This window comes from Pagrus major, chromosome 18, assembly GCF_040436345.1.
Source record: "Pagrus major chromosome 18, Pma_NU_1.0".
Lineage (NCBI taxonomy): Eukaryota > Metazoa > Chordata > Actinopteri > Spariformes > Sparidae > Pagrus > Pagrus major.
In genome coordinates, this window is record NC_133232.1 from 33,731,496 (window position 1) to 33,758,364 (window position 26,869).

At 40.6% G+C, this 26,869-nt stretch overlaps 4 protein-coding genes across 4 annotated transcripts in view; 1 reads left to right on the forward strand and 3 right to left on the reverse strand.

Moving 5' to 3' along the window:
• Window positions 1-4,956: 4,956 nt before the first annotated feature.
• On the forward strand, window positions 4,957-9,589 carry LOC141013049 (uncharacterized). The gene is made up of 6 exons (XM_073486585.1): window positions 4,957-4,999; window positions 5,130-5,465; window positions 5,575-5,919; window positions 6,968-7,084; window positions 7,205-7,272; window positions 9,530-9,589. The coding sequence occupies exons 1-6, from the start codon at window positions 4,957-4,959 to the stop codon at window positions 9,587-9,589; spliced, it is 969 nt and encodes a 322-aa protein (XP_073342686.1).
• Window positions 9,590-11,947: 2,358 nt separating this feature from the next.
• On the reverse strand, window positions 11,948-13,442 carry LOC141013050 (uncharacterized). The gene is made up of 4 exons (XM_073486586.1): window positions 13,085-13,442; window positions 12,802-12,939; window positions 12,510-12,565; window positions 11,948-12,430 (listed from the first exon to the last, which is right to left on the reverse strand). Exons 1-4 carry the CDS (start codon window positions 13,440-13,442, stop codon window positions 12,296-12,298), a joined length of 687 nt encoding a protein of 228 aa, XP_073342687.1. The 3' UTR covers window positions 11,948-12,295.
• Window positions 13,443-15,851: 2,409 nt separating this feature from the next.
• LOC141013075 (ribonuclease-like) lies at window positions 15,852-17,073 on the reverse strand. The gene is made up of 2 exons (XM_073486616.1): window positions 17,020-17,073; window positions 15,852-16,363 (listed from the first exon to the last, which is right to left on the reverse strand). Exon 2 carries the CDS (start codon window positions 16,356-16,358, stop codon window positions 15,930-15,932), a length of 429 nt encoding a protein of 142 aa, XP_073342717.1. The 5' UTR covers window positions 16,359-16,363; window positions 17,020-17,073; the 3' UTR covers window positions 15,852-15,929.
• A 6,364-nt stretch (window positions 17,074-23,437) lies between these two features.
• Window positions 23,438-26,869, reverse strand: part of slit3 (slit homolog 3 (Drosophila)) — a 265,906-nt gene continuing 262,474 nt past the window's right edge. The window contains 5 exon segments of the mRNA XM_073486879.1: window positions 23,438-23,971; window positions 24,069-24,274; window positions 24,876-25,033; window positions 25,224-25,384; window positions 25,920-26,074. Coding sequence (XP_073342980.1) covers window positions 23,718-23,971; window positions 24,069-24,274; window positions 24,876-25,033; window positions 25,224-25,384; window positions 25,920-26,074 — 934 coding nt within the window. The 3' untranslated portion in view covers window positions 23,438-23,717.

Below are 26,869 nucleotides of genomic sequence, written 5' to 3' on the forward strand. Positions count from 1 at the left end.
AAGAAGTCATGCAAAAATTGTCTCCTGTTACACATCCTTCACAAGTTTTGTGTAACTGTTCTTTTTTCTTCAGCTCTGACGCAAACTGCAGACGTTGCTCATCAGATGTCTCGAACTGTGGCAGAACTCGGTGATGACTTGACTCTGAAATGTCCAGCGACCGGGGATAAAGTTGGGTTGTTTTTCTGGTATAAGATGAAGTTTGGATATATGGTCCAAACTGTTGCAGGGGGAGCTATTCATAAACAAATATCACTTGAGGGACAATTTAACAACTCGAGATTCAGCATCGCAAAAGTGGATGTTCTGTATCATCTTGGCATTAAAAATGTGAGCAAAGAAGATGAAGGAGCATACTTCTGTCAGTCAGGAGCAGCCTACTTAATGACATTTAAAAATGGCACCGTTCTGACTGTAAATGGTAAAGTATCTTACTTTCAGCGTTTTTTGTTTGCTTTGTCTGTGTCAGTGTCTAAACAATCTATCGGTTTATTCCAGATCCGAAAAAGCAGCAGAAATCGGAGACGGTCCAGGTGGTCGAAGAAACTACAGTTGAAACAAGTATGTCTTTACAGCTGTATTAAAATAAATGTATTTTTATGGTTTGTTTTTTTAATGATTATATTTGCAGTTCTATCAATTGGGAGTATTTCATGAATTTCTGACTCTTTAAAATGCTTTCAATTAAAATATCCTAATTAAAATATTTCCTCATAAAAATCACTTTATTAAAATTTGATAAACTAAACAAGTGATTCTGCAGAACGTAGCCAAAGTAAAAGTCATGGATGGGGTTAAGTGAAGGAGGAGTAGAGAGTTTAACGCTGCTGCTGACATTTTCTTTTCATTTCAGGACAAGACCCGCCTGTTGTCATCATCCTTGGGATACTGTTGGGTCTCTGCGTGATCGTGATCGGCATCCTTATTTTCACAAGAGACTGAAGGTGAGTTTAGTAACGCTGAAAAGATACAGTACATGGATTGCATTTGTAGTTTTAGTTTTTTTGCAGAAAACCCTGCAGATTTGTGCTCGTTTTGACTTGTTTCACTAATCAAAACACACCACACTCGCCCTGTAGGAGTTGCAAATTGCATCTCGTTTATGTGGCTGAGCTGGTTTGTCTGAAGAGTTTATGAACGTTCGTCGTTCCAGTGAGCCTTTAAGTCCTGTTTGCTTCTAAACTAAATGTAAACCATTATCCTCAGGATGGTGGCACAGCACGGCATTCAACTACCGGATGTGTCGACAATAGAGACGAGGGAGAAAAAAAGAGGCAGCGGCAGCGATGATGAGACTTCTGAAATAAACTGTCAAGAACCATCTCAACATGTATTGCATTAATAAAGAGTGTTCATTTGACCGACGTCACGAGAGATTAGTTGTTTTTATGTTTTCCGTTACGTCTAAGACTGGAATTATGTTTCTGTGAAAATAAACATAAACGTCTGTGGGCGTACACAGGGAAGGGTATGATGGGTACTGGTAAGCCGTTTGTCTTGTGGCTACGTCCTGAGTTCGTGTGAGAAGACATCAGTTGTGCAAGAGAAGGTGGCTGCACCACAATGATCGGACGACTGGCTGCTTTGATTCTGCTCTGTACTCTGTGTAAGTGCACTACCTGTCTACTATAAAAGTAGTTTAAGTATAAATAGTTTGTGTTAGAGGGTAGCTAAAACATATAAGGCCATATAACATTTTAGATAAGTAGTTTGTATTTTTATTAGTTTTGCCTTGTTTAACTCTGATATTGTCTTTCTTTTTCCTGTAGCTCACACCGTAGACATTCCTCCTCAGATCCCTCCGACTGTGGCTGAACTTGGTGCTAATCTGACGCTCGCATGTCCAGTCTCTGGGCAGGAAACTGGGCTGTTTTACTGGTATAAGATGAAGTTTGGATATATGGTCCAAACTGTTGCAGCAGGAAGTCTTTACAAAATATCACTTCTAGGACAATTTGACACCTCAAGATTCACACTCACACAAGCGGATGATCTGAATTTTCTTAAAATCACAAATGTGACCAAAGAAGATAAAGCAACATACCTCTGTCAGTCAGGAGCAGCCTACACAATGAGATTTACACAGGGCACAGTTCTGGTTGTGAATGGTAAGTATGTTCATTTTATTGTGTTTGTTCAATATCTAAACAGTCCATTGGTTAATTCCTGCCTTTTTGTGAATCACGCAGATCCTAAAAACAATCAGAAATCTATCTACGTGCACCAAAGTCCGGTGACAGCGTCAGTCGAGCCAGGCGCCTTGATTACTCTCCAGTGTTCACTTCTCTCCAAGAACAAAGACAACAGCGTCCAGTGTCCAGGTGAACTCAGTGTGTACTGGTTCAGAGCTGGATCAGGAGGATCTCCTCCAAGCATCATTTACCCTCACAGAAACGGCAGCTTGTTTTGAAAATCCTAAAAAGCAGCAGAAGTCAGAGTCGGTCCAGCTGGTCAAAGGAACTGAACCGAAGACAAGTATGTCTTCACAATTGTTAAAATAAATGTATTTCCATATATTTGTTTTTAATAATTGTATTTGCAGTTCTATCAGGACAAGAACCGCTTGTTATCATTGTCCTCGGGATACTGTTGGGTCTCTGCGTGATCGTGATCGGCATCCTTATTTTCTCAAGAGAGTGAAGGTGAGTTTAGTAACACTGTAAAGATACAGTACGTGAATTGTATTTGTAGTTTTAGTTCCAGAACGATTGAACAGCAATCTGTGAGCGACAATCATTTCACCGTTTGTGTACAGGTACTGCCCGAAAAACTACTTTTGTTAAAATGGCCCGAGGCTGTTTTATGAGGCTTGTTCTGTGTCTGAGCTGGTTTGCCTGAAGAGTCATGGACATTCTTCGTTCCAGTGAGCCTTCACGTCCTGTTTGCTTCTAACCTAAATCTAAATCACTGTTTTTAGGATGGTGGCACAGTGCAGTGAACTGCCGGATGTCTCGACGATGGAAATGAAGACGAGCGGGGAAAAAAAAGAGACAACGGCAGCAATGACAAGACTTCTGTTTGGGTGAAATCCACTGATTGTCAAGAGAAGAAGTTCAGGTCGTATGTAGAAAAATATCTCAACGTGTTTTGCATAAATAAAGATAATTTCATCAACTTTACAAGAGATTAGTTGTGCATTGTTTTCTAAAAACATCCACACACAGAAGGTCGACACAGATAAAGGTATTATAAAGGTACCTGTTGCTGGTTTGAGAGCTTGTAGAACAGTCAGGTACACATAAAAACAACCAGCCCCACTGGTTCAACTATAACTAGCCTGTTGTGCTCTTCCTTCTTTGCACCCTCACCTCACTGCATTTCCTGTTGAGCCCTGTAGTCGGGTCTCTTCTGAGTAAAAAGCTCCAGTGGTTGGCCGAAGGCAGGTTAACTGAGCTTGTGGCTTTGCATGTTGTTTTCAAGAAACCAATACAAATATTTTCTTTTGAGACAAAGAAGACAAAGTAGTCAGCCGAGTCAGTCTCCTCTGAACGAGTGTTGTTCAAACAATCCAGAAAGAAAGAAAGAAAGAAAGAAAGAGTGCACTTAAAACAGAAGAAGCTTCCTGCTTCTTTGATACCGTTCACCTGCAGTTGGGGGAAATTGCGGTGGACGCACAAATACAGACGCCTGTTCTCTCTCTGTCCTTCCTGTGCCTCATAAGCCCCAGATGTCGTTTAATTTCCTGCAATCCAGTCTGCACTGACGTCACTGCACTGAAATGACCTGGCACGTGTCTATTGGTGCATAAGACGCTGTGTTAAAGAGATACGGACCAGCGATACAGAGGAAATGCTTTCAGGGAAATGCGTGCTGTAATGTCTGATAAGATGGACTAGCTAATTTAGGTTAAAAGCTCGACTCAATAATGAAATCAAAAGCAACCAAACCAATTATTGGAGACGGATCCTTTATTTTCTGATAAAGTGCCTGTTGAATTCTTTAAAATCTGTGTTTCAATGATTTCATTGAAAACACACAAAATAATCTTTTTTTCCCATCAGCCAGATTACACACATCAACACGTTGATGTATAATAAACCTTAATGCTCAATCAAATAGCGTTTCACTGTAGTTTTACTCTTTGACACCATGGCTACCGCTAGCAGCCTAGCTACTGTCCAAAGCACATCACAGGCTATGTTCCATATTCACATACGAAATGTGTCATATCACGTTCACATTACATGTTTATTACACGACTAGTGTCGAAACTAACCTACTGGATGTTTCTGACGAGGGACCACGGCCTTTCAACATTTTTAAGCGTGATAACATCGGCTCTCTGGCTGTGTTTGTGGCAGGAACTGGGTGTTTTTTAGGGGGACTTCAGGACATTTTTAAGCCATGTTTGTAGCGACTTCTACAAACGTGGCTATTATTGAACTATTTGAAGCCAAACAATGATTTTTTTCTCACCCTAACCACATGTTTTTGTGCCTAAACTAAAATAAAGAAACGTCCAGCTTAAACGTATCTGTGGTTTTGCAGAAATGTACGTAGCTAACATTTATTCTGGCGATAGTGTGATACAGAGACGTGTAATCTGACCCAACCCAGACTCTTGAAACTTGTGCACAAGGTTGGATCATCTGAGGTCCCTACAGCTACAAGCTGTTCGCCCTTTTCTTTGCGTTACGTACATTACACATGCTGCTCATGAGAAAGACACAAATAAACACACAGACCACAAAGACAGCAAAGACACTGCCTGAACTTTAACCACAATTAACTTCTCACATAAACAAAACTATATCAGTAAAGAAAACAACAATAAACATTATATGTGCATGCGAGCATTGTTTAAAATAAATCACATGTTTGCTAAATTTAGGAGGAGGTGTGATTTCTGTGTTTCAGCCAATCAGGATGATTTCCACTCTGTAGACTTTGATGATCGTGTGACCACATCTCCCATTTGGGTGAAAAGACAAGACAAGAGAAGTGAGCTGCGCCACAATGATCGGAAGTCTGGCTGCTTTGATTCTTCTAAGTGCAGTGTGTAAGTGCAATCTTTAAACAAAATGATTATTTGTATTGAACTCTGTGAAAGTGATGCCGTAAGAATCCTTCTGATGTCAGATACTTTTGACGTTTTTGATGATTTGTGTCTCTTTGTCTCTTTTCTTCAGACCTCGTTCGAACAGCAGAGGTTCCTCCTCAGATCTCTTTGACTGTGGCTGATGTTGGTGGGAATGTTACTTTGAAATGTCCAGATTCTAAGGAAGATAAATACTTTAGCTGGTATAAGCTGCCTCTTGGATATATGGTCCAAACAATTGCTGCAAGAACTCATAACCAACTAAAACTTCAAATAAAAAACCCACGTTTTAGTGTCAGAGAGGGAGAGGATAGTTGTTTTCTTAGCATTAGAAATGTGAGCAAAGATGACGAAGCGACATACTTTTGTCAAACTGGATCATCGTATTCACTGAGTTTTGTTAATGGCACCTTCCTGGTTGTGAATGGTAAATATTGTTCTTGTGTACAGCGCTTACAGTCATCACTGTGTTTTTATGCCATAAAGTCATTTAGATTGTGAATTGCTTTTGCTTTTTTCTTAACTGAACCACACAGATCATAATCAGCAGAAATCTGTCAAAGTGAAGCAGAGTCCGGAGACAGCATCGGTCCGGCCGGGCGACCCTGTGACTCTCCAGTGTTCACTTCGCTCCAAGAACAAAGAAAACAGAGTCCAGTGTCCAGGTGAACCCAGTGTGTTCTGGTTCAGAGCTGGATCAGGAGGATCTCATCCAAACATCATTTACACTCACAGCAACAGCAGCTGTGGCCGAAAGGAAAGGAGCTGCATCTACAAACTGTCCAAAACTATACAGAGCACCGCTGATAATGGGACCTACTACTGTGCTGTGGTCACATGTGGAGAGATCCTGTTTGGTGGAGGAACCAAAGTAAACACAAGTACGTTTTTCAAGTCTTTAATGCTGAATTTTTAATATGTTTTAAACGAAATTTCACCCAAAAGTGAAAATTCAAGTTTAGTAGTTCATGAAACATTTCTGGAACGTCACAGTAAAACATTACTGCGTCCTCCTAAACAACTGAAGCAGGTTTTAAAATGTAAAAACAACTGAGAAAAAAACATAAAATGGCTCCATACCGATTAGATCCCAAGTTGGTTTGAATAAACTTTATTAACACCATCGACGCACAGTCGAGCTTGTGCACTTGTTTCTGACGGGGTGGACGCTCACGCTTTCAGCTGAGCAGCTACAGCGAAGAGTTCTGCTCAAAATATGGTGTAAATGAGTTACTTTCAAATCTATTTCACTGGGATTGCACCAGACGAGCAGTGAGGAATCATTTCATCTTCTCTTCTTTCTTTTTTTGTTGTTATAATACATTTTAAAATAAATCCCTATTGACTTCAGTTGTTTAGGAGAAAGCTGTTTTGCCGTGAAGCTCCAGAAATGCTTTTCATCAACAAGGGGCTCAAACCATTGAAGCTGGTTCGATTAGATTAGATTTAATCAGATTAAGATATTATGTTCTTTGATTTAATACATTGTAATATGTCATAGAATAGTGCAATTAATTAGACGGCTGAATGCTACGATCCATTCAGGTGCTCCTGCTCTTGGTTCACTGGCACTGTCATCCGTCATCGGTGTTGTCATGTGTGTCCTGAGAGGTGGAAGACGTAGCTCAGCCAAAAATGTATAAAGAACATCAATATTTCATATATTTGTATTTATTGAAAAATATATTTTTCTGTGTGCATTTCTGTCCTTTCAAGTTTAGTCAAACAGAATCACGGCTTTCTGACGTACATATATGTCATGTGTTGGTTTAAGAAGTATTTCCTCTCCACTACTACCAAAGGAAGGCGGCTACTTTTGACAACATAATGCTTTTTGGGTTACTCTTAATATCGCTTAAGTTGGTAACTGAAATAAACATACATGAATGAAGTGTTAAGTGCCTCTCTTGACATTTTTTCTAATTCCAGGATCAGAGCTGGACCCAGTTGTCCTTGTGCTTGGAGTACTGTTGGCCTGCTGTGTCTCTGTGATCACCGGACTCATTTTCTACGTACGTCGAAGGAGAGTTTGTGAGCATTGCAAAGGTAGGTTTTCTCAAATATCCCATGAAAGGGGAAAAAAAACTCAAAGGGTACATTTCAAAATTTAAATTATTAAAATGAACTGTATTAAATCTTACTTTCTGACAGTTTTTCTTTTATCAGCAGGAGCAGGGAGAGCTTCCCCTCATCCTGGACATGACAAGTCGGCAGTGGATCAATCACCTGACCGGGTAAACATCATCATTATTCTGACTATTGAGTCTTTGGGCTTCTCTGTCTGCTCACATACCTGAAGTCTTGAACCAACCGTTCAATAACACAGATTAAATAAAATCACCCACAGCAGTGCTAATGTGTGAAATGTGCATCATTAATAGGCAGTGATTATTTGCAGGATGGTGATGCAGAGGCAGTAAACTACGCTGCGCTGGATTTCTCATCAAGAAAAGTGAAACGAGTGACGAAGAAGAGAGAGTCGCCACAGGAGTGTGTTTACTCTGCTGTGAGAGCGGAGTACCACACACAGCCCCGACCCGCTCTGTAGGCCGAGCAGGGCCTCCAGGAGAACCGGACTCCCAAGTCTCTTCATCGGGCATCTTTTGTCGCCTCGATCCTGTAAACTTTTGATGCATCATCCAGCCTATCAATTCATAAATGAATGAATGATTTATGCGTTTGCTGTGTCTGTTGTAAAACATGTTGCATCCAAACTCGACCACACCTTTATTCTTACTTTGCTGTTAATAAAGTGACTTTCATGCCACTCATTTTAACTGTTTATTGCACTTTATTTTCATTTTTTGTGAAGACATGTGCGACGCTTACATTCGCACACAACTTGCACTTGAAACAGGGCAGCTATGTGTGATGCGCTGTGGCTTATGTGTGATGCGCTGTGGCTTATGTGTGTGCATCCATCCACTCTGTTGTGATGTGCTTGACATTTTATGTCATATGACTGTGGGCCCATTATTTTCACAGAAGGGGAAACCAGGTCACTGTAAATCATTCAGAATGTGTCCACTTCATACAGCCGAGGCAGCTTTCTGAGACAGAACAGACAGGCGCTGGTCGAGGGTGACAACCCCAACAAACACTGTACAATTCAAGTGGATAAATGACCATTGTAAGCACTTACTGTGCAGAAAACAGAGTTATAGAGGGAGCTGAATGAATCAGTGAAACAGGAAGAGGAAAGTTGACCCAGGCTGCTGTTCTTTGTGCTTTGTGTGAAAACAACCACAGCCCCCCACTAGTCAGTTTATTTGTTGGTTAGTAAAAATAGCTGCTTACATTTTCTTATTAGATGGATGAAGTGCAACTAGAATCAAAAGATTTTTCTTTTTTTTAAAACTCTTAAATTAATGGGACTTCACACCTGATTTTTGGTGTAGGTGACAGCATTAAGGAATCTCATGCTGTCTGGTATCTGGTGTTTGTGTATGAGCTGCATCATCGGTGTATCAATGATTATTGCTATTATTTCACTATTTTCTCATTTTATTGATAAATCTTGCAAATGAAAACAAAAATGAAGCAAAACTACTTTTTATTTTCACCAAAATCACAGCGAGGCAGATTTTTTTCTTAAAGAAAAACACATTACAACAACAACAGGACAAAAATGCATCACATTAGTTGATTCTTAAAGTTATTTTAGTGCCACCAACTGGCTCTTCTGTTGCCTACACCACCCACACTCAATTAGCATTAAGCAAATGAGTGACTTTTTCCTCTGGACACCACAACAGTATTATATCCCAGTATAAATTGAAAAACACATTGAATGATCAGAGTTACATGTGGTGCCTCCCTTGTGGTTTATGGTGGCCACACTGCACAACATCTCTTGATAGGCTGTCACACCAACATCAGCTATTTAGCACAGGAAGAGACAACGTTTTACACACTGACATTGTTTCCTAAAAGTCTGAATCGTTTAACACCTACATTATAACAACACACACACTTCCTGCCCTGTGGTCTCTGTTTCTAAAGAAAGTTACCCACATGACGATGCACCAGGATTATAAACAACTTTTTTTGTTTTTTTCATTATGACTGGTGAAGTATTTCCTGTTGTATATGTATCAGCACCATAACTCTGCCTTTTACTCTTAACAATGAAACAATATCACTTAATTTAAAACATATGGCCACAGTACATATTAAACTCATACGTCACATTTAGTTGTCAGGATGGATTACTTAGACATTTGGTAGGACCTTGATTTTAGAAACAGCATGTTAAAAGCTTTTTGTTTTGTTTTCTAAGGGGAAAGAGCAAAGCAAATATATATATATATATATATATATATATATATATATATATATATATATATATACATATATATATATATATATATATATATATATATGTATATATATATATATTTATTTGTTTTGCTATATATAGCGTAGATGATATTCGGTTGAGATTTATCTGATCTGACTCCGAACCGTCTCACGCTGTGTTCATCTCCACAGGACTTCTTCACAGATTCAGAGAAGACTGAACACGTGAGAGTCACAGAGTCTCCTGGCTGAGCTGGATCAGACGTCGTCGACGACTGAACGACAGTGTAGTCCGTCATCCCCCGAGTGTTTCCTACGAAATGCAGGAGTGGAAAATGTTAATGTTTGTCTGCATCATGTAATTTAAGTGAGTGTATGCATAGGTATCTTCTTCCCAATGGCGACACACAGACACATATTACCTTTAACAGACAAATACGTGCCACTCCACTGATCCTTACTCCAGGTTAAGACTCCGCAGTGATACGCCGCCTCGTCTTCTTGGATCGTCTTCAAAATGGTCAGAGTGCTCGTGGTTGAGTTGTGGCTCGTAGCAAATCGCGAGGGAAGAAATCCTTGTTCAAACGTGGGATTTTCACTCGCTTTCATCAGCGTAATTATCAGCTTCAGAGTGTCACCATCTCATCTTGATGTCTCTTGTGAGGATCTTGGGTTTTCAGAGAGTAAAGGTGACGATATATAACAATGACTGAATATAGTGAGAACACCTTGGTTATCACAGAAGACTGGTTTCAACAGTCCATTTCCTGTCACTGTTCTCATGCAGCTTCGTGACTTTTGAGGTTTTGTGGTCAGTTTGAATAGAGGAGTGAAAATGGCAAACTGGAGCATCATTACTTTTACTTTTTAATGAGCTGTTGAGCAGAGGAGCATTTTTATTCAGCGTGCAATGACGCAAAATACAAATAATCCATAATGCCTCTCTAAAGCATTAAAACTAAAGTAACAAGCCTGTTTGGAAAATGTGAGGAGGAGAAAGTTCAGATGTTTAAATGTAGGGAGGAAAAGTAAAAAGACTAAAAGATAAATACTCCAGTAAGTATTTGTACTCGGTCTTGTCGTCCTGCAGCAAAATGTCAACCTGATCTCACGACAGGTCAAGTTGTCCTTCACTGTGCATCAAGGTTTCATTCGTCAGTGTTGGTAGTCGGTCGTGAGCTTTATGAGTTGAAGCAGAATCCGTTACAGCGATGGACACGGCGGCTCGTCTAACAGCAGGATGGGAAACGTGATGGTCTCTCAACTCACTTTCATTGAGGAAATGGCTGTATATGTGAAGTAGGGCACAAACAAACAACACACCTCTGTTTTAAGCCATTTCCCTTTCCTGAGAATTGTGGGTAACACCCACATGCTGGCTGACACACAAACACCGCAACTGTCAAACAATCCTGTGTTGGACCATTTTGCTTTCCTCAACACACAACGTCATTCGGTTTCTTTTAGAAGTTGACTCAAGTGTTATCATCAAAATGTACTAAATTAGGGATTTTGTGTCGGACAGATAAATGATCGGCCCAATAATGGAGAATTTACACTGTCAATTGTATTCAGATAAAGAAATTATAGCCGATAAATCTTGCCAAGGATACGAAGCCAAATTCCTTTTGTTGACTTAACAACTGCAGCATCTACACGCAGTAGGAGGTGGTACACACCTTTTTAAGTTGTTAGTGTTGATGAAGGTTCTCAGTCATCCCGGTCAGGGTAAATCTAGGACTTGTTTCAGTTTCTTGAAGATGTTTCACGTCTCATCCAAGAGGCTTCTTCAGTTCTGACTAACTGGAGGGGAGCTGCAGGATTTAAACTCTGTGTGGGAGTGTCCTCACAGAGTCGTTAAGGACACGTGTGAGCTCTGAGTTTCAGAGTCGTTAGGGCCACTTGTGGGTCGTTGACCCAACCGGCCTTCACGTGGGTTGCTAAGGCGATGTGAGCCCAGGTGTGAATGACTCATGTCACACCCCGAAGGACACTTTTGTTTTTTATGGCAGTTTTTGACGTGGAACATTTTTTTGGTCTTTGATCAGTTGCATGAGGGTTAAGTTTTATTGTGAGGACACCAGGGAGATTACATGTGTTTGGTCTATGAGCCAAAATACAGGTAAATTGCTTTATCTACTGAAAAATAGTAAAAATGACAGAAACTCATCCAGGACCACAGAATGAAAGCCTGATAACATGATGCATGATTTTATGCTGTAATGACAGAGGGGTGAATACAACACGTACAACAGTTTTAGTGTTTAACAAACACCTTTGTCACAATGTATGTAATATATGTGTCAAAGTATTTATTGAATTAATCTTATTTTAAATGTGCTATTTGTAAGAACGTTGATTATGAGTCTTATTCCCAATTCATTAAATACTGACGCTGGATCAGAACAGAGGCTGACAAATGTTTTCTCACAGTACGTCTGAAGCTCAAAAAGGTCTTCAGTCTTCATTAAACTCAATGTCTCCATAATATTATAATAATAATAATAATATTACATATTAATATTATATTATATATCTGGTAAACATTATAAAGTTAAAGTTATGCAACCTTTGTGTATATGATTAATTACTCAGTAATTTGAGACTGTATTTCAGTTTTACATAACAGTTCTTTAATTCTGTTTACAAGTTATTTGTCCAGAAATGTTTCATGTTTCAATCACTTTGCCTTTTCTGACAAGGAAAGCTTGAAAATACATTTTCCACATAAGAGCTGCAAATTAATATATAATTATATAATATATAGTATATACAAAAAAAGAGGCAACACAAACAACACATTTAATTCTGACCCTTGCAAAAAATCCAATCTCTGGTCCCATAATATACTGTTTATACTGTCTGTGATGACTAAACTCTAAGAAAGATAGAGATAAATAGAAAGATAAGGTTGAACGTTTTACAGTGACTGACATTTGTGTAACATAAGATAAGCTGCTAAATATCTCCCGTGCTGTACCTGATATCAGAGTAGATGCTTTCTGCCTCGTCTGTACTTGCAGCTCTCCTGACACTCCGGCCGCTTTTACTGATGAAGTTTGGTACAGCATAAATCAAGGAGTCTTCATCTATCTGTAGGAATATAAAGCAAAACACATTATCAGATGGTAGCTGCCAAATAAACATCTCATCTTTACAGCGAGTTACTGACCCGCTGACTGTGTTGATCACTGGTGGTTGTTGCAGCGTCTGTCTGCAGAGCAGCAGCTGGATTATAACAGGACACACATGAATAACAATAAATATATTGTATTAAAAATGATTGACCTACAACAGCAGGTCCAAAGACGCTGTGTAAAACATAAATAAAACTAGAATGTAATTATTTGCAAATGAACAATGTTCACGTCAACAGTTTTGCTGCAGCGAATGATCACATTCTGTTTTATTTATGTTTACACAACTAAATCATGTCATGTGATGAGTTAAGACAGTTGCATTACCGTCACAACGATGGCACCTCTTCTTCTTGACGGTATACGTCAGTACGGCTATAACAACCAGACTTAAAGCCAGAGCCGAACACAACAGAGCCAGAACTGTTCTGGCCCTCTGAGAACGACCGAACACCTTCATGTTAGCTGCAGAGATATGAAGAAACAAGTTGTTGAAGAGTAAAAGTATGTTTATAGTATCAGTAGCCTCTAATGTTGTCTCCTGGTGGATGAAGAGTATTTACTTGAGTCTGGTCTTAATGGATCTAGCTTGACTTCTAATGTTTTTTACCTTCAGTGTCCAGTTTTGTTCCATTTCCAAACAGTATCTCTCCACATGAGGCCACAGCGCAGTAATAAGTCCCAGCATCAGAGGAGCTGACGTTCTTAGAGAAGCTGTAGACACATTTCTGTGGAGATCGAGCCTCAGGACTCGTCCTAGGATCAGGATTAGATTCATCTGATCCGGCTCTGAACCAGAACACACTGTGTCCTCCTGGACACGGTTTGTTCTCGGACTCAGAGAGGACTGAACACTGCAGAGTCACCGAGTCTCCCGGACGGATTGGATCAGATGGAGAGTCTTGAGTGATGGCGGTGACATCAGGTTCTGGCGCCGGGAAATGAGGAGAGCCACATTGAGCGCCCATGTTATTGATGTAAAATAGATCGGTAACTAATGCATGTTTTAAAACAACATCTTTATGAATCACACACAAGTGGAAAATGAATCAATCAGTTCACCTTTCCTCCGCGTGATGCTCAGAAAAGTTTTATTCAGCAGTGTTGTTCGTAGTTCAATAACTTGTTCACAGTAGTAAAATGCAGCATCGCTCAGCCCTGATTTGGTGATATAGAGAACAAATGTTCCAGGCTCTTGTTTTGCTTTGAAGCGAGGGGTCGTAACAATGCTGGAACCATTAAAAGTAAATGTAGCTGCCACAACTTCAGGAAAACTTCCTACAACAAGTCGGATCCAAAATAAGGCTCCTGACTGGTCGGAGTGGCGGCTGCATGTTAGAGTCACATCTTCTCCAACACAAACCGTCTTGTTTACAAAGCTTTGGTCAGCCGTGCATCCTGAAAAACAAAGTGAATATCATAATTACACATGAGAAGGTGATACTGACTGAAACATAACAGAAGTGAAACAGAATATTTTACACATACTTACGGCCAACGGTGAACACGAGAGCAATGCAAAATATCACCAGCATTTTCTCTTTAATCCACCCGAAACAGCCGTTAAGTTCGATTGCAGTGCAGGATGATTAATCTTGAAGGAACAGAGAAATGGGAGGGCACAGTTTGAAAACACTCTGATTGGTCTGTCACCACGCTGGGTTTTTTGGTTTCCCACCAAAGTGGAAAAATAAACAACCGAGTCTTTGCAATCTGCAGCCCTGGCAACACGAGCAGTTTGGTTTTGACATTGCGTGTCATGCGAACACGGCTCATCGCTGTGATTAACACGTACGCAGATGGTGTGATGTTTCCATCCTGCAGCTGTAATAACATCTGACATTCATCGTCTCAACTGCCAAGTATCAACCTTCTGCGTGATGTCATCATTAGTTTTAATCAAAGAGCATTTCCTCTTTTGTTCCTGAACACAGCGTTTAAGTAGAAGACAGAACAACTCACTGAAATGTTTCCTGGATTCCTGTCACCTCCCACATCTGTGTGATAATATTCATGAGAATTCAGACAGCTGTGATGTTCCTAAAGCCTTCAGAGGCCTATTTAAAACCGCTTTGTGGGTTTAAGTTTAACACAAAAGAAAACATTGACATCCGTCCTCCTTCAGTAGAAATAGAGTCATTCTGAAACACAGAATGAGGTCGACTCATTCATCATGAGTCAGTTTATGTCAAAGTTCAAACACAGAGTGCAGCAACAGGTGAGAAACATCTTCAGCCTCTCCAGAGGACAATAACAGCTCAGTCCAGCACAAAGTGACGGTGAATCTAAAAAAAGTGTCAATAAAATCCAACATTTAATCAAATTTATTTTATTAATTTGATTAAAGCAAACTGCTGTGCTTTATTTTGTGATTCTGTTTGTTACAGTGGCAGATTTTATGTGTAGTACTTCACATTATCTGTGACTGTTTCTGTTTCTTTACAACCTGTTAACTTGGATTTCTGTGCATCATGTGTGTTGATTCAATCCGTCTTTGCTCTGCTGCCATCTTCTGTCACAGGTTTGTTGATTGAATGAGAATAAAGGCAACAGGTTCATTCAGACTAATTGATTAAATAAATCGTTTACTGGTTCAGTTGATTTCAGCCTTGACACTAGTGAACTGCAAACATTCCTGTAATCACAATATAATCAACCATCCGTACTCAATAATGACAGAAACGTTAACACATCTGAGCTGTTGAATCGTTTGAGTTGAACTGATTAAATTTGTTACGTCTGGAGATGTAAACTATGTTATATCTGCTTGTTTGCCTACCTTGAATAATTCAATTAAATGTGGAGTATTTATGTGTGACAGCAAGTTCCTTTCGTGTCTTTAAAGCAAACACTTGATGGTGCTGACATGTTTTGCTGGGAAGCAGAGGCCCAATTTTATGAAAACATGATGAAGGCATCCAAACCAAACCAAATGGATGTTTGTTGATCAAAGTTCACTTTGAATTTTGGGGGAAGACATTAACCCCAGTGGACTGTAAACATGCATCTACTGTAACCACAATGTGATCAGACAACAAAACAAGGAAGCACTTTGGCTGCAAACTGGTCAAGTTGCATTTTACGTCCGTGTCTGTCCAGACTCATTCATCTGTAATGAAGACTTTGAAGAACTGTAACAAAAGGTAGTGAGTGTAGTTCTTGGTGAAATGGAAGTTATCACTATACTGCATGTTGAATTCCAGTGATTGATTTCGAGACCTTCACTTTGAGACTATGTGAGACTACAGAGCAGTTCAGACGACTGATAGAGAGCTTCGTCACCTGGTGCAAAGACAATCACCTGAAGCCCAACATCAGCAAAACCGGTGAGCGTGTGGTGGACGGACGTTGCTGCAAAGAAGCCACAAATTCAACGATTAGAGTCACTGATTCAGTATCCAACCAAATCAAATGTTTTATTGAACAATCGACTGAAGTACACAGCTACTGTTACATCAGTTTTCAAAGTGTACAATGTCTCCATCAAAGTGCACAGGAAAGCCTTGCTCACATTTGATTGCAATTCTCCTGGTGCGAGCTTGACCACGGTACTGACAGTGGGGCCGCCTTGCATGCTGGTTTTTCAGTGTACAAACAACAATGTCGAAGGGTTGGAGACTTCTGGTCATGTCACCATACGGCTCTCCTGCTTGCCCACAGATGGTTTTGATTACGTTGGTGGTGGCTCGGATGAAGGTGTTGGTCTCCTTGCACTCATTGCTGTTGGTCTTGGTGATGCCTCTACTTTGTATCTCCTGGTCACATCTGTTGATGCTCATTTGCCCTTTGACATGCTGCTCTATAAACTTTCTGTATTTAAGAGAGACATCCTGAGAGAGGACGGTAGCAGAAAGCAGCAGCAAACCAGCAAACAGGATCCGCATGATTCCTGGTGGAGAGAATGTGGGGAAAATGTTCTGTTAGTGATGTTGTGGTGGCGTTTATTTACAGTTATTTTTCATATGCGAGTACTTATATTTTATGAGGCTGTGTTAACTGAGTATTATTCACATTGTGATCAGCTTGTTGGTTTAAAATGCATTTGTTAATAATAAATATAAATATAAAAGTATTAGACTTTAATACTTTTGCTTTAAATACTGTGTACAAGATAAAAATAAACATCATGAAATACTTAAAGATATCAAAAAATACTGACACCCTCAGATTAAGACTGATTTTAGTTTTTTATGTGTTGCAGATAAATCTGATTTATCTAAAACTAGACACAGCCAAAAGAACAAAGCCCAGAATTAAAGGGATAGTTCGGGTCTTTTGATGCCGTCAGACTTTCCTTTGGCACCACAGTCCCTCAATGCACAGGTGCAGCTGTGTTTGCTGCACTCAGGAGGAGAGCTGACAGTCATCTACACCGACTGGTCCTTCACACAACCCCACATCAAACGGCCCGAACTATAACTTTAACTCTTAACAGCTGCTTAATAAAGACGGATTAACAAGGAAAAAACAAACTTTAAGTTATAAGTAGAAAAGTTAACAGTTCCTGTTTTTGTCTTGTCAAAGTCTAGTGCGAAGCAAACTCACCTGTATCACGAACACGGTGTCAGTGACATCGACCAAAACTGCCGATTCATTTATAGTCTGTTTTTTGAACTTTGATTTCTTGGCCCAACGACACAGCGTGAAGGACACTGACACCACGAACAAACAGCAGCTCAAACAGGCAGGTTGGAAAACTGTGGAAAAGCCATGTGGAGAAATAATGACAGATCAAATACAACTTTAAATTTCGATATTCTCCATTAGCTCATCAATTCATACGGTAGAAATATGTTCTTTGAAGAAGGCACCACACTGGATGGGAAGTGAAAGTCACGTTTCCCTCTGCATTACAGAGTCTGTCTGTGTGTTGGATCTTACTGTCAGCACTGATAACCTGAAACAACCAGGCAGGTATAATTCCTGCCATGCAGCGTGTGTGGTTAACATCGCAGGAGATGTCGACCTTGTTCTCAGCTTGATAACTCCCATATCTACCACTGAGCTCTGAACCTGAGAGTGTTTGTGGTTGCCGTCTCTCAGGTTCGGGCCGTGAGCAGCTGTCACTCTGCAGAGTTCACAGACTGTGACTCATAAGAGATCTGAGCAGGACTCATGGTGTCGTTGTGGCCGTGTTTCTGATGTGTTTCTGTCCATATTACCGTGCCGCTCTCACAGGTGGAAGAATAGCAATCAGTTCCACATTTGAGGCCTTTATGAGTTTTCTGGTGTATTTTAACTCCTGTCTGAACCCTGTGGTCTACGCCTGGTTCAGAAAAGCTGTTAGTATCATTGCTACGCTTCAGGTCGCTCAGCCCGGCTCCTGTGAGGCCAAAATACTGGAGACGGACAACGAGAAGATCACTGAAGCTCCACTCAGCAGCTTTTCCCAGGATTCAAACATGAGCAAAGAAAATGCTGAAGACTGTGAGATGTTGGAAAGCAAAGAAAAAGAAGTGGAACATTTACTTTTGCTGAGATTAATGAACTTTAATGACCAATTCAAGCTGTTGTTCTTGAGTTAAATGTGTAATAATGTTAAATTCATGCATGTATTAAATATCCTTTGTGTTGCTGAAGATAAGATTTACATTATTGTCTCCTTTGGGAAACTTTTCTTGGGTTCAACGTCACAAAGCAAAATCGATAACAAACGAGACAAACTACATTTACTTCATATAAGCTGAAGAGATCGATGGTCTTCACTTCACTCTAAGTATTTTAATTACATGTACATTTTATCTCATTTAATGACATGAGTTCAATGTAAAGTTTCACATTTAATGCAAAGGTTTTTTTTATCATGTTGAGTCGATGTGAATAAATTAAATGACTTAGTCTGATTAAATGAAATGAATCCAGACTTACACATAAACCTTATGTGTTTATTCTATTATTAAATAAACAGACTGTTTATAAAGTGTTTATTATTCAGGTATTATACATAAAAGTGATGCATTTCAAATTTCAAATTATTTTGTCTCCTGTATTAAACAGCACATCTAGTCATTTAATTTGTTCTCATATTGACTCAAAATGATAGAAAGCGTTGTAATAAATAAATTAAACTCTTTACATTGAACTTATGTAACAGAATTAGATGGAAAATTCACAAGTGATTAAAATGTTTTAGGCATAATTATTTATAATAATATAATCATGATTACAGTCTGCACAAGACAACTGAGTATGTGATTTATATCAGAATATCTGATCATGTCTGAAAAACCAAACCTGGTTAAACTCTTCTGTTGACTAATAAAACAAAATCATGATTCTCACTGATTCACCCTGAAATCTGAAAAATCTTTCATCAGTGAAACTGTCACTCGTTCACTGCAGTGCTCGTGAGTGACATCTTACTTTTAGTCATTCAAGTTTAAGTGTTGTGCTCAGATCTAATTATATTTGTGTCAGAGGGTTTTTCCTCAGAACACCACTTATGTGACTCATGAGGCTGCTTTATAAACATTATGAGGATGATGAGTCCTGAACATTAATGTCCCGTATACACATTATATTCAATGTAAAATCTAATTTCAATTTATTTTATATACAAGGACGATCCTGCACCTTAATGTACAACCTTTAGCAATATCTACTAACTTGCACCAAGTATGGTACATTTAAGTGTTTTAATCATATTTCACCATTTTAGCTTTAGTGTTTATAAGATGGCCTTTTAATTATTTAACTAATTATAAACAACTCTATATACAATATCTAACATTTTAGTTTTTAACTTTGTGCATGAATCAAATCACTGATACTTCTTCTCTGCACACTGCTGCCATCTGGTGGTGGGAGGCAGATGTTTCTGTTGATTGGGAGGTTCTGACTTCTCTACTGTCGTCAGTGGCTTTATATCACGGAGGCAGGAGTCTGTATGTCTGCGTACACGTCAGTGTGTGAATGCACAAGGATGAGAGGTGAACTCACTTACAGAGACGTTCGAGGGATCAGGTTCTTCCTCTATAATCTACAACTATAATTAATAATGTTTTTTTTAAATCATTGTATGTTACCTGACCCCAACCTCACATGTAGGATGTTAGAGAGAAAAGAGACAAGTTGACAGCGGGCCAATTTTGGAAATGATGTTTTATGCAGTTTACAACCTGCGAACCCGGCATGAAGGTTTCATCATGTAAAGTCAACATAACTTTGGTTTTAAAACGTAACATATGAAATGTGAATAGTTTCACTGTTCTGTACTGTACAGGGGAAGTCACCTCAGAGTCAGATTCAGTTGAGACAAACAACAAAGGAAACCTGCAGGTGTCTGAAAGGCAAACAACACTCTCACAATTAAGCACGGCCGTGATGCAGGTGACCAAACTGAATGGTGACTTTTGACGGACACTCAACCAGAAAGCTCACAAACCTCCTCAACTAGAAAAACAAGGGCGGAGAAGAAACCTCCACAGGACCTGAACAGACCAGTGTCTCACTGACAGTCTGCTCAGATGAGGTCTGCAGTGAGTCAAGGACAGAATCTGAATGAGAATCAGACTGACCGGGTGCCGTCCTCCACCTCCTTTAAGCCTTCACAAGAGGGCGTTGTCACACCCTGATAGACGATGAGAGAAATGCCCCAAGCTGCTTTCACTCATTAATTAGGAGCCAGTGTCCACAGCCTGCACACAGGTGATCTGAATCCACTGCGATCAGTCCAGGGAGGTTTTGAAAGTCAGCCAAAAAAAGAAAGATAGCTACACAACGGGACTGTTACAGTCACATCAGACAAATTGTTACAGACCTGAAATTTGTATTTATGACAGCGGTGCTTGGACGATGTGGAGATGTTGTTGCACAATTATTGAACTGCTGTCAAAAATGTTTTTTTCTCAAGAACTCAGACAAAGAAATGAATATAGTTTCAATGGTAGTTTAATTTTAACATTCAACATAAGTATCAATTATCATCACTCACATATCCGTGTTTTTTTTTTTATTTTATAACCAAGACCTGGGAAAGCGAAGATGACTGTTCACAATGAGGAACTAAAACTTTAAGATCAGGAAAAGAGAATGGGATGAATCACTGGAGCTAAAAGAGGAAACGTCCGGGGGAATAAAAGTCTGAGAGCAGCGAGGAGCAGCAGGGAGCAGCAGGGAACGGAGGGTTAGAAGAAAAAGAAACAGGAGGTGTAGGAAACACACACGGATAATACTGATACGTCTCAAACCCAGAAAAGCAGAGCTGTAAATTAACTGTGAAAGTGTGACAATACTGTGGTAAACAAAGCAACAACGTATGAAGTAAACAATACAGTAGTAGTTACATTATAGTCTTTTGTTATACTTTTAATCGTGTTAGTCATCTATGGAAAGTATTTCTCAGCTGTGTTGTGGCACCCCGGTCACAATCTGCTCAACAACTGCAACACACTCTTTTTTTTTTTTTTTATCCTCGACCTCACAACGTCAATGTGGAAATTAAAAACATTAACAAATCATCAGAAAGCTTCACCTCGAACTGAAAAGTGCATCCTCCGTGGAAAATGCACCTTACACACATCATGCCCAACAATCAGTTAATGTTATTATTCAGCACACTGAATGTATCACACATCAACACTGCAAGAGGAAAAAAAGGTTCTCGTTGATGCTGCAATTTCACATACATGAGGCTACGAACATGTGGTTTGCACGACAGACGGGTCGTATCAACAGGACTGTGGCACGATTAAGGCTCCCACACATTTCACACAACCTGATTAAGACAGAGGGATGTTTTATGTCACGTGAGCATCATTTTCTGGACCTAAAGAAGGCCACCATAGCATTTTGATTGTGTTGTCATGGAGACAACAATGCTTTCATCCATCCAAAAATGATCAAACATTCACGAGCAGCCGTTGACAATATTGCAGCAACATTTTTTGAATTTCAAAATAAGTAAACCAAGGCACTTGAACTTTTATAGATTATTGACTGCAGATAAAGTTGGACGACATGACATCTTGACCGCCCCCTGGTGGCCGGCTGCAGCACAGATCATACACCCCGCCCCCCTTAATTTTAGCCAACAGGACAGATGAATCCTTTCAAAGATGTTTTCTGTCATTTTAGGTCGCTCTTGTCACGCTGATGTGTGTCCAAGTGTTACATTTTCTGGGTTTAATAAGTTATTTGAGGATATTAAAAGGGAGTGTGATGTCATCACTCACAGCTCAGTCAGGATACAATGTGAGCCGGTAACGTTTCTGCAAACCACAGATACGTCCACGGTGGACACGTGCACCAGACCCAGCATATCACATTCACATTATATGCTTATTAGCCACCTGTTACAGCAGAACATGGAGGTGAAGGTGGTGGTGTTATTACAAGCCAAACATGTGGACATTTACAGATGTTTTTCACTGGAAGTTGGACCATCTGCATAAACCTAGAGAGCATCAGCACAGCATTGTGAAGAGAGAAATAACAAAATCAACCTAAACAGATGTGAAGCTAACATTTATTCTGGTGCTTGGGTGGTCGAGATTGAGGAAAGGAAGTCACCGGTGCAATATCACACAATTGTATCCAGGACATTTCTGCTCCGTTTTTGTACAGTGGGAGGAAGTGGAGACCTGTCGTCCATCTTTATGTACCGTCTACGGTAAAGATCAATTTCAGTCAGTGATTTCTGACACACTTATCTGTTAAGGCAAAACAGTTGACTTTGGTATAACGGCTTTATTCTAAACATCACGTGTGGTCATGTTGAGCAGTCATTTAAAGAGCAACTTTAACCAGCGGAGAAATGTTGTTTTTGCTGTTTTTTTAATCCAGCGGTTTAACACGTCACCGTGCTACAGTGGTACAGAGGTGTACCCCAGGGTGCGTCGGTACACTATGACGTCACTGTTGGGGGTTACAGGTGTGACAGCATATACTTCTTACCAGAGCGCTTGAGTTAGAGAGAGTCACGTCATCTCCTTTCACACCTCTGGACCATTTTTTTTTTAAAGCATTGGCAGATCATAGAACGTCTCAATTTTTTTCCCGCAAGTTAGCTGCAAAAACCAGCAGCCCAGTACTGTAAATCAATCGATCAATAAATCATGTATTAACCACAAACCACCACATCTTACTTCTGTATCTCTGTATTCATGCATTTAAGCTGCTTGCTTAGAACTTCCTGGAACCGCCTGAAGTCTCCGTGAATCACATGACGATCTGCATTTTAAACTTTCGTTGTCGCGACTCTCTACTCAAGGGCTCTGCCTCCTACACAGCTGACCTCACCCAGACGTGATGCACAGGAGAATCGTTCAACCACGGGGGGGCAGTTAAAGCCTGGGGGCAAGTTACTGTCATGTGAACGGGTGGTTTGATTTGAAACATGGCTTCCTGTTTCCACCTGAACTAAGGACATGCGTTGTCATGACTTCTCAGGGACCGCCTTGGTATCCTTTCACTATTGTTGATTTGATGTTTTTATCTTAATGAGAAGCAAATTCAGATTTTCACGTCAAACCTCACGTGGCTCCAAGTCTGGTGTGCAACAGCAAACTAAAGAATAACACAATATTAGATCAGACTGTTAAATCATCTCTGTGGAAAGAGTCTTTTTATGTTTTCTCACATGTGAGGAAGATGTCCATTATATAGTGAAGCAGGTTAGCTAGGCACATACAGTTCCCTTCTTCCTCCGAGAGAGACGGCATCAGAAGACCGCCGACTTTTCCTTGTTGTGTCTTCGCTGTCAGCCCTCCTCCCTCAGTGTCCACAGCCTCCCACACATCAGCACTCACATTTACATCATGCAAATACACTTGGAAATATAAAATTCATTGGGTTAGGGTATATATTTTTATAGATTTATACATACATATAAATTCATATACTTTTAAGGAATGTTAATCTATTTTGCGGTGTATTTTTTTCTTACAAGGTACAAAATAACTTTTCATACTATGTAACACAATATATAATCAACATATTAAAAAAACAACTTATCAGTCCTTTTATCATCATAATAAAAATAAGTTCTATGTTTTTTCTCACTTATATCTTACAATATATTTTCTCTCTGTCAAAAAACACGCACACATGTCCCATTTTTGTTTCCGTTTGTAGTTTCTCTTGGCAGCAAATTGGCGGCGGTCAAACTGAGTGTGTGTGGTAAAAGAAAAATCACATGATGGTGGTGCTCATCAACGTGTGAAAATCTCAGAGCGACAGCCTCGTTGACGTGTAGAATTCACAAAATGGCAGCGGTGGGTGTTGCAAAACAAACTAACGAACTGTTACAACGGGCACTTGGAGCAGCCACACTCCAGAGCAGTTTCCATCTCCTCGGAGTACGAGGTGCCGTCGGTGCAGCGGAAAACCACCTTCCTCCTCCTGCTCTTGGTGACGCCACAGCAAACACCTGTCGGTGCCGCCGCCTGGCAGGATCGGGGACAATCCATGCGGGGAATCTTGCTGGTGGACATGCATGTTCTCATCGCGTGGTGGCGCTTCAGCTGCTCCCTCACCATCTCTCCTTGACATGTGAGCTCTGGACATTAATGGAGAACAGAAACACAAACATTACATTTACTGAAAATGATTAAATCTCGATATCATCTTCCTTTTGATTTCCATCTCCATGTTACCTGTGTCACAGGTAGGTCCGGTGTACCCTGGCTGACACTGGCAGACGGGCTCTCCTGACTCTGACACGCGACACTCTCCGTGTCCACAGCGCTGCCCCCTGCAGGCTGCAGGCTCCTGCCGCCTATCACAGTACTGACCCTGGTAACCTTCGCTGCACTTGCAACTGTAGGACTGACCCTTCGGCACACACAGACCATGAGCACATCTGGAGACAGAAGAAGGACAGAGGAAAGACAGGTTAGAGGAGATGGGTATGTTGATGTTGGCAGATGTGTGTTTTACTGGTGATTGCTTTAAGATTGGCAAGACCGAATGATTTGTCACAGTTAATTTTCTATATTGATGAGTGACCAGGACGCACAAGTAGGGCAGCTAGGCATCTTTGTGGATAATCAAAGGTTTTGGACATGGACGACTTTTTAAGGGTGGTGTGAGCAACTGTGGAGAAAGATAACTGACTGTTGTGTCTCATTTTCAGGTCGTCAAATACCTTCAGAATCACTCATCCAACCTTTAAAATATCCACACCTCCTTTTTGCTTCATTGCTAAAATTTATTTGAGGACGACTTCTTAGAGTTTAATTAAATTAAATTCAATTTAAAAAAAAACATTAAAATCCTCAGCCCTGTTACTCTTACTTCCTTCCATACATTTGATAGATGGATGGATACTTTATTGATCCCGAGGGAAGTTTAGAGCGTGCATGTGTAGAGGTCCTGTTTGTGCATGTGTGAGTAAAACTGAATTTTCCCCCAAAGAGGAACAACAGAGTATGTCGTCCTCTACTTCTGCTGTCTCGGCTCACCTGCTGTTCTGACAGGGGTTTGGTGCCGTCGTCTGGTCACACAGAGCCCCGCTGCGTCCTGGAGGACAATCACACGTTACCCCCGTCTCTCCTCCCTCCCTGCAGGCACCCTGAGCACACACACTGCAGGAATGACACCCTGCACGAACGGCATCAACCTGGTGACAGAACAACGAGAGAAACACTGTTATTGTTAGGGTTAGGGTTAGGGACTTATCTTAAGTATGAAGATCTTTTGTCTAAACCCACAAAAAAACAGCATTACTGAAATAAGATCAGGTTCAGAAACAGTCTATACACACGATGCTGCCTTTTTTTTTGCTTTTTTAATCTTCCCCATCTAATTACCTTGGCCTCGACCCCTTGAGGTTGCGCTCCTCCCGCGGCTCGGAAACTCAGGTCTTGAGCCTCGCCGTTGATTCGGACATTGTGGATGCAGCCATTAAAAGCCTGAGGGGAACGTTCCGGGCCGGGTCGAAGACCCGAGGCCACCACCTGAGATGGTACGCCTGGGAACAAGATGGGAACAAGGCAGGAAGTTACGGATAAAGAAGAAAGAGAAAGAAGCTAATTGAAACAAGGATTGCTTGATTATTGTTACTGTATACACTTCACTCATCGCTTGTTTCATTCCTAGTTGATTTTTATTACACAGAACAGTGTTCCAGCAAAAACACTGCATCATATTGAAGCTCTCACTATTGCACAAGAACATCATGTTTCTTTCTACTACTTGAGAAAAAAAGTGTTTTTTTGCCCCTTTTTGAGGGAAAGTTGAACAAAAACAGCTCCATCTCCTCACCACATCCCTTGCTGTGATTTCGTGAGCATGCAAGTGTGTGTCTATGTGTGTGTGTGTGTGTGCATTTGCATGTTGTGGCTGACTGTATTTGTATGTACCCATGCATGGAAAACATGTCATCACAACCACAAAAAGGAAGTTAAGGGCAGGCGAAATAACATCCGTGTGTTTGGAACATGTGTCCAAAAACGAGGATTGATCTGTGTGTGTGTGTGTGTGTGTGTGTGTGTGTGTCTGTGTACCTCCTATGTAAAGCTGGGTGTTGTGGTCGACGGAGGGCTGACGTGCCAGCTTGCCCAGGCTCTTTGGGGCACCGTTATCCACCACCAGGCTCAGCGAGCGGTTCTGGATCAACAGCTCGACCGTGTGGAAGAGCCCGTCATTCACCGACTCCACGCTGTAACAAACACACACACACACACACACACAGAAAGAGGAGGGAGAGATTTTCAGTATGGTTTCTATTATGATAAATTACTGTTGACTTCTACACCAGACAGGAGAATTAAGGGGGGAAAAAAACACGATAGAGCAAATTGGAAATGTGAGACACAAAACAGACTCCGAACAAGTCAAACATTTTTTTTCTTTGTTTGGTTGTGTTTGCAAATCGACCCAACTAAATGAAAAAGGAATTAGGGAAATCTTTGTTGAAATGTTATTCTCAGACAGAAAACAGACTGATTACATCCTCAATGCAGTTTTCTTTTTAAAATGTGCTCTTGATCTCGGGCACAGTTTCCTAACATGGGGGTTGAGACCCATGGTGGGTCTTGTTCTGATGGGCAGGAGCCCCGGGCCGAGACTAAAATGATATAATTTAAATGGCCAGACTCAACCAGTTTGGACCCTCGTGTTAAAGAAAGAGGCTCTCTTACTGGAGCGCTGATTTGTTTTCGAGGAAATAAATGTTTCCACTGTAGAGGAGCCTGCAGTGAACCAGGATCATGACCTTTTGCACCATGTCTGACCCTGAGAAGAAAGCATGTGTGATTGTGTGTGCATGAGATTCCCCACTAAACGGTTTTTGCTGGAGGGGAGACAAACAGCTATAGAGACAGTGGTTTGGCCCAGCCGAAAGAGGGAGAGCGAGCGAGAGACAGAGGGGGAAAGAGAGGTGGATAGCGGGGTTGGTAAAGTTGACTGTGCCTCCGTTCACCCAAGTTCTTCCTCCTCTGAACGCGGAGAAAAC

Excerpts from the sequence above, each read along its gene's own strand:
- LOC141013049 (XM_073486585.1), top strand. The coding sequence starts at position 4,957 with ATGATCGGAAGTCTGGCTGCTTTGATTCTTCTAAGTGCAGTGT. Across the intron at positions 5,466-5,574 it reads CACCTTCCTGGTTGTGAATG|ATCATAATCAGCAGAAATCT; the intron begins GTAAATATTGTT and ends TGAACCACACAG. Across the intron at positions 5,920-6,967 it reads AGGAACCAAAGTAAACACAA|GATCAGAGCTGGACCCAGTT; the intron begins GTACGTTTTTCA and ends TTCTAATTCCAG.
- LOC141013050 (XM_073486586.1), bottom strand. The coding sequence starts at position 13,442 with ATGGGCGCTCAATGTGGCTCTCCTCATTTCCCGGCGCCAGAACCTGAT. Across the intron at positions 12,940-13,084 it reads AACAAAACTGGACACTGAAG|CTAACATGAAGGTGTTCGGT; the intron begins GTAAAAAACATT and ends ATATCTCTGCAG. Across the intron at positions 12,431-12,509 it reads GTGATCAACACAGTCAGCGG|ATAGATGAAGACTCCTTGAT; the intron begins GTCAGTAACTCG and ends ATATTCCTACAG.
- LOC141013075 (XM_073486616.1), bottom strand. The coding sequence starts at position 16,358 with ATGCGGATCCTGTTTGCTGGTTTGCTGCTGCTTTCTGCTACCGTCCTC.